At 36.8% G+C, this 7972-nt stretch overlaps 1 protein-coding gene across 1 annotated transcript; it reads left to right on the plus strand.

Moving 5' to 3' along the window:
• Positions 1 to 291: 291 nt before the first annotated feature.
• LOC115927333 lies at positions 292 to 7523 on the plus strand. The gene is made up of 3 exons (XM_030993111.1): positions 292 to 1700; positions 2039 to 2152; positions 2530 to 7523. Exons 1-3 carry the CDS (start codon positions 1254 to 1256, stop codon positions 2713 to 2715), a joined length of 747 nt encoding a protein of 248 aa, XP_030848971.1. The 5' UTR covers positions 292 to 1253; the 3' UTR covers positions 2716 to 7523.
• Positions 7524 to 7972: the final 449 nt, after the last annotated feature.

Below are 7972 nucleotides of genomic sequence, written 5' to 3' on the forward strand. Positions count from 1 at the left end.
AAAACAAACACGGAATCGCATAGAAACATGTACAAGTAAACCCCTGCAACCCCAACAAAAACTGTGCTTTACAATTTTCTCATTAAATTTTAATAAAAGAGCAAGCAAACATATTTCTGAAATTCTACTGGCCCTGGGCTATTTTGAGCAACCCCTGACTGCAGGGGGGGGGGGGGGGGCTGTCGATATTTGAAAATGCAAAGGTTAATTTGCATAAATTTTGAATATGCAAATTTCATTTTATTTTCTTTAATATGAATTATATTGTTTTTTATTTCTTATTTTTTCTAGAGGGCTTAAAGCCAGAACTGTCTATGTCCATTTTTTGTGAAATTCAGTTATGTCCACCAAAGAACTGTATATTCATTTCACTTTGTGTCTATTCAGAACTGTCTATTCCCATGTGTCCATTAGCCATTTTACTTTGATGTTCAGACTGTTTCAAGTACATTCATCAAGAATTGCGCAATACTTGCAGTTTTCTACTCATTAAGCAGATAAGATTCCCTATGCAGCTATTTCACTGATTGTGGCCAAGCAACACCATACCATTGCCCGGAAAAAACGTTATGATAAATAAAAAAGACCAATGTGCAACATGTACGAAGTATGACCAGTTGTCTGGAGATCAGAAGGAGAATTTCACGGAAACCCATCTCGTACAAAAAACAGAGGCTCAAGATGCCAAAGCAGTTCCTTGCATCGTGTAAGACAGAAAATCGTTGTGAATAAGATGGAGTGCAAAAGAGGACATGCTTACAACAAGAAATATGCTGATAAATTTGACTTCGGTGCATCATCAGGAAAGAGCAAACATCATGCAACTTGCAAGGAATGTCGCCGAGATTTGTCAATTTTGCATGGCGGTTGTAATGACATTGTTGTTCATTGCAAATCAAAGCAACACATCACTGCTTTCAAGTCTGAATCGTCAGCACGAGAAATAACATCATGGATGTCAACCTCCAAGGATTTTAATATAACTAGAGCTGAGTGCTTATTTACATCATTTTATTTGGAGCACAATATTCCTCTATCAGCTGCAAGTCACATGGGACCATTGTTGAAAAAAGCCTTTCCTAATTCTGAGGAGGTTATGAAGTTTACCAGTGCAAGGACCAAACATCTTGTCTTGTGCGTGAAATGGCCAAAGATAAACAAGGACAGATCGTTTCAGCCATGAAAGCACGGCCAATTGCAATATCAACTGATGGGAGTAATGTCAGCGACAGTAAACCATACCAAATTGTGGCATGCCTCGGAAAGTGTCAGTGCTTGGTTGCCCCAATCATCTAATTGATTCTGCTGCCAAAGATGCGTCATCTGCATTACCATATTCAATTGACTCGCTCCTTATTGATGTGTTCTACTATCTGGAAGCCAGCGTGAACAGGAAATTGAATCTCAAGAAGTTCCAGATGCTCATTGGGAACGAAGTGCAGGCAGTTCTGAAACATGCTTGTACGAGATGGCTGAGCTTGGGCCAATGCTTGCCAAGATTTATCCAACAATGGCAAGCTCTAGTCCTCTTTTTTGAAGGAGAAGTGTCAGCCGAGCAGAAGACGCCTACTCAACAGACAAAGCAGAAGAAGCCTACTCAACAGACCAAGGCTACCAAGAATAGTGTCCAAACTTCACTTGTTCCAAAGAAGCCAACTCCAGCTGTGAAAAATGAACCTGCTCAGGGATCTCAACTGAAGGTAAGGCTAGAAAATGTATTACTACAAGGCATCTACTCCTTTTTATTCCATTTAAATATGGCCATCATTAAAATTACCAGATTTGAATAGATTAACCCTAGCAGTAGAGAGCTTTCTTAATGTTTGAATTAATCAGCTTTTACTCCTCAAATTGGCAACAGTTATTATCATTTTACACTCTAAAATTATTAAAAAAAATACGAAAATGGATATTACATGAACCAAAATGGTAATTGCAAAATTTAATTTAATGTGTAATTAAATTTCATGCTTATAAATAAGTCATCAATAGTGTTGCAGGCATCGCATTAATTTTTTAAGCTTGTCTTGTCCTGCAGAAAAAGCCTGCTCACCAAACCAAGATGACTGCACAACTCCAAGCATTCTGCATTCCCAAGAAGGTGTCTGCAGATCCACCACATGTGAGCAAACCTGCCCAGTCTCAGACCCAAGTGAGTACAAAAATTGATCATAATTCGTCGCTGTTTTCACGAAGTGACGGTAGTGAAATAAAATTGCATACAGTTTGCGTGACGATTTTCCTCACTACCGTCACTTCGTGAAAATAGGGACGATATATACAGGGTGACAGTTAAATATGTTCCTTTACATCATTTATTTTTTCTTCTTATTTTTAGGTCATTTACTTGTAAGCTCTTTCTCTTCCAATCATCTTCACTCCGCTGTTCAGTTTACAGATATAAAAATGTATTCAATAATGCTAGTCATCTGCCAAGATTTCAAATGTAGTGTATCTTTTTAATTGTAAACTGTGTCAGTAGTCTTGTTTCTTTCTCATATGGTAATCAATAATTTCTCTACCTCCCAGGTTCAACTTCAAACACCACAGCCACAACACAGTAGACCTGCATCTTCAAGCTCTACTACTCGGGAAAAACGACAAATGAGGAAGCTTCGGATACACCTAGCAAAAAGCAGAAGACTGGGAAAGTTGTTGGCAAGGCAACAGGCTCAACAGTGCTCAAGACTGGAACTTCCAGTCATCCCAGTATGATTTCTAGTAAAATGACTGGAAATGAAAAAACAAGATGTGGAGGAAAAAAAGAAACAAGACAGACAGTAAGAGATAAAACAAGACAGGAAAGAATTCTGAATTCATTGCACTCAAACCCAATATCAGCCACAGCATCATTGCATTTCACAAGAAAAATGTCATCTTTCAGACGAGAAGTCCTCTGATACAAAAGCTAAAAGGAATACTAGAAAGTCTACTGCGTGACTTGTACAGCCAATTTGTAGCTCCACAAGCAATCATTGCAGCCACAGACTTGACCCTTCTGGACTACAAGAACAAGGAGAATCTTTGTGAAGAATCTGAAATGGTCATAAAAAGCGCAACAAGAGAAATTGTGAACACTTTAGATGAGTCTGATTGCCATAAGTTCTATGCAGCAGTGCATTCATATTACACCAAGGCATGTGACTACATTGTAAGTAAGTTTCTATTGAAGTCTGATGTTCTCATCCATGTGCAAGTGGCTGACATTGCATATCAGAAGGATGCCAAATTCACTTCTCTAAAGTTCTTCATCAACAAGTTCCCCTGCATGTTGCTTCAGGAAGAAGAAGAAGACAAGCACAGTGCCCTAGATGCTCTGGAGAACCAGTTCCTTATCTATCAAATTGCTCAGCTTCCAGACTTAGTGCAAAATGAGGAATCTACTGACAAGCAGTGGACAAGTATGATGACAGAAAAGAATGTTTCTGGTGAACTGTGCTATGACAGACTTGCAAAAGGGATTCTAACCATACCCCATACCAATGCTGAATGTAAAAGGGTCTTCAGTCAGGTGCGAAAGAACAAAACTGACTTCAGAGGGTCCATGAGCAACGAAACTCTAAAAAGTGTCCTTATTACTAAGGCTCGCCAAACAACACCCTGCTACATGAGGGAATTTGACTCTGATTTTTCAAAGAAAGCTCGTGATGTGCGCTACGCGCACATGATATTCAGTTTTACTTAAATGTTACTAATTGAAAATTCCAAAGTGTTGGCAGCTATGCCAGGCCAAGGTAGTTGCTGGAAAGAGGACTTTTGTCTCTGCTTCTTTTGATTTGCAAAGTGAATGTCGCTGCAACATTACTCTATGCCATCCAGAACACACATCTCAAAGTCATCGCACACAATTTTCTGGAGAGTGGGCATTCCCACGTGGAATGCAATAGCATGCATTCTGCTATTGAAACAGAAAAAAAGAACATCAATGTCTTCACAATGCATGACTGGGTAAAACATCTTCCACAAATTAAGACGTCGGCTTCCATACAAGGTCATAAACATGTGCCATGGAGACTTTTATGATCTGAAAAATCTCTCACAGCAGATCATGAATAACAAACGCCTAGACGAAGATAGACACGTCTTCAACTGGCTACATGTAAAGAGCTTCCAATACAGGAAGGAAGAGCAAAGCACCATCTGCTACCATCTATAACTACTTGGATGACTACAAGAAGATAGATCATCAGTTCCACCTAACCTGGACCTTGTCTACCAAGAGAAGCATTTAAAAAAGCCTAAACCTTAAGAAGAAGGATCTCATCAACTTGTGCAATAGCCTAGCCATTCCTGAAGAGTTCCATGGATGGTATTTGGCACTCCCATTTTTTAAGTTTCTGACATTGACAGGGTCAAAAGGTCATGGCTTCCATGTATGATGTTTGACCAAGTATTATTTATAAGTTAATGGCATTAAACATAACTACTACACTTTGTCAGATTTTATGCTTGCAATCAAACTTTTAAATGCATTTTTACTCAAATGGCATATTTGGACATAGACAGTTGTGGTTTTAAGTCCTCGATCTATTATTTTATTTCTAATGTATTCTTTTGTTCTGGAATACATCAAGTTACTTTGAGAAACGTATCAAAGCAATTTGATATCAATTCATATCTCCCACTTATACATCTATTTACCTGTATTCACATTTCTGCTTGTACATGTATATATGCAATTGTAGCACTTTTTGATGATATGCGCATACTAATTGCTATGTAACACCTGACAGGTGTATCCAAATTCGATGAAAATGGTATCAAAATGTGCATAAGACTTGAGGAAAAGAATCGAAGAACAACAATGTAAAATTCCAAGCGGTTGCGGCGCTATCTCCAAAAATGCGGGGTGGGGGAGGGGGGGGGGGGCTCTTACGCCACCCCCCCCCCCCCCAAGTACAGTAAGGAGTAAATGACGTTAGCCATATAATTATAAATATGCATTTTTTAAGATGCTTACATATACATGTAAAGTGTTAAAGGGCAAGTTCACCCGAAAATAAGTTGATCTTCATACATGTAAAGTGTTAAAGGAGAAGTCCACCCCAAAAATAAGTTGGTCTTCATAAAAGCAGATAAATGAGAGAAACAAATCAATGAAATTTTGAGGAAAATCAAAAACAAATGAGAAAGTTATAAATTGTTGGAGTTGTAATCAGTGAAGCACAAATTGCAAACTGTGTGACATCACATGCGAGCTCATATCTCATTTGCTTTGTACAAAAAATATTTTGAAAAATTAATTTCCTCAGACGTTGATTAAATGAATACGATAACATTAGCATAAAACCAGTGATCAGTAATAACATCTATCTGAAAGATGAATAAGGGTAATGCTTTTCACCTACTAACAATACTGGTGAAGGTGATAGCAGTAGTAAAGGTAACGGAGACACTGATTATATTTAATATTAGCAGTGACAATGGAAATGTTTCATTTATATTACATTTTTTTATCACCATGTGTAGGTATTGAATATCTTCAAAATTTCTACCATTTCAGAAAACTTGGTTTAGTGAAGACTGGGTCTTGGCGAGTGTCTTTGATATGTTAAGGGAATTGAGGACAAATGATGGTGTAATACCGGAGTTGAAAGATGAGTATGAATATGACATAGTGCTCCGTGAGAAGTTGGTGAAGTCATGGGGGTTAGCCCAGGAAGCCTTAAAAGGTGCATGCTGCAGGAAAATACAAGAAGTATTAGGATATGAATGCTAGAAACAGGAAATTTAATAACGGAGATCAGGGTTTATCTTGCTTCCCACTGATCAGAACAAGTTGTTGCTGAAATGGAAGGGCCCATTCCCTGTGCTGGCGTAAAGTATGACTATGACTACATTGTCAGTGGTGTTCTTAAGAAATATCACATTAATCTTCTCAACAAATAATTTCTCAGGCAGAAGGTTAACTTGTCAGTGGCTGGCTGCTTTGATTTGTGTATAGAGAGTAGGAAGGTGTGTCAAGATTCTGCAGAAGATGCCGAGGATCAGTTTATATTGAAGGTAAATGTGGGTGCTGGGCTTATGCAGTAACATTCAGGAGAAGAATTCCTGATTGCTTATGCGAGTAACAAGTCATTACCACGGGTAGAAAATTACACAAAAAAGAAAAAAAGTGCTTAGCAATAGTACGAGCAATCAAAAAGTTAAAATATTATTTGTATTGAATTGAAGTACACACAGACCACAAACCATTCTTCTATATTCAAGCGAAGAGGTTTGACAATAAGAGAATCATGAGATGGAGCATGATGCTCCAAGATTACAGGTTTCGGCTTGTATCGGTGAAGGTTCAGTATAATGTTACAGCAGATTATATGAGCAGAATGTAAAATGCACTATACTCATGGATTTCTTTTGTCTGTCTACCATTGTAAATTATTGGATGTGTATCACGGTTTAATAACATATTTTGTTAATGTCATTTGTTGAATACATATTGCATTTACCAGGATTATGTAATGTTGAGATTTATTTTATATTGATCTTCCCAGCCACAAATGTATACCCATCAAACTTTCTATGATAGCACATACAAAATTATTATCCTGAGCATATGTTTTGTAGAAATTCATGAAATCCACTACACAAGTTTGATATGAAGAAGAAAATATTACAGCAATATATACGCATTGTAGTTTATGCAAGTGCAGGAATATTACTCACTACATTTTGAACAGAAAAAACAGAAAGAGATGATAATTAGACAGCCACCTTATGTATCTAAATATATCAGAGAGGGCTTAATGATGCTGAACACAATGGGTTGTGCTCTTTAATGCTGGATAATTGTTTAATTTTGAGTCAAAGACATTGTCTTCAGGTGATGATGTGAACATTTGATAATCTCTACTTTGTATTAACAGGTTATATACAAACTCTATGGACATTGACGTATAGCCATGTTATAGGTTTTCAACTTTGTGCAGAATATGTCATACATATTTATACATGGATTGTTTTTATGCTAATTATCCCACAGCATGATATTGTTGTGCTATGTTGGCATTGTTTTTAGCAAAGGTTTTATTCAAAGGTGTTTGTAGACTTATAACCATGCTCAACCTTTTTCATGATATTAACGTTCTGAAGTACGGGTGCTATATAATATCATTTAAAACAAAAAATCAGATTATTGGAAACACGTTTTAGTAATTGCATTTAGAATTGCGTTTAGAATTGCATGTGCAGATTTCAACTCAAATACAAGAGAAATGTAATGTATCTAAGTCTCATGACTTGATAAAAGTAAGAATGTCATATTATTTATTGTACATTATAAAACTTGGTTGATTAAACCATAGGTTGAGAACTGAGATTTCTGGATATACAACTATATGTATATTGACTAGGATTGGTATTTAGTGATATGAGCTATGTTGTGTCATGATCTTCTGATATCATGTAATGGTTGATAAGATGAAGAATGTTATGTTTGACTTTAAAGGTTTACCTTGATAAAGCTTAAATGATAATTTATGTGCAGTAAAAATTGAAACAGTTTGTTCCAAACATTTTCATGAGATATGTAGTAATTGAGTGATTTGTGTATGTCGTACTGTTTTATAAGTATTTATCTAGGAATGTGAGAAGGAAGCTCAGTACCTAGGAATTATTTTTGAAAAGAATATTTTTGTTTATGGTAAAAGTTGTCATGATGACTTTCAATAAGATGATGACTTTAAATAGGAAGAATAGATTTTATTGACAAAAATTAAGGAACATCCAAAGACATAAAAGAGGGAGAACGAGAGCCAGAGGCTGAAAATGGGGAGGGTGAAAGAGTAGAGAAAAGGATCGAGAGACAGAGCAAGAGAAAAAGAGGGAGGCAGAGCAAGAGAGGGAGAGGGTGAAAGAGTAGAAAGAGAGATACAGAAATAGAGCAAGAGAAGGGAAGGGAAACAAAGCAGTAGAGAGGAGAAAGAATTAAGCGAGATGTGAGTAGATAGATATATAGAAAGAGAAATGTATT

The sequence above is a fragment of the Strongylocentrotus purpuratus genome, unplaced genomic scaffold (assembly GCF_000002235.5).
Source record: "Strongylocentrotus purpuratus isolate Spur 01 unplaced genomic scaffold, Spur_5.0 spur5_scaffold_20, whole genome shotgun sequence".
Classification (NCBI taxonomy): Eukaryota; Metazoa; Echinodermata; class Echinoidea; order Camarodonta; family Strongylocentrotidae; genus Strongylocentrotus; species Strongylocentrotus purpuratus.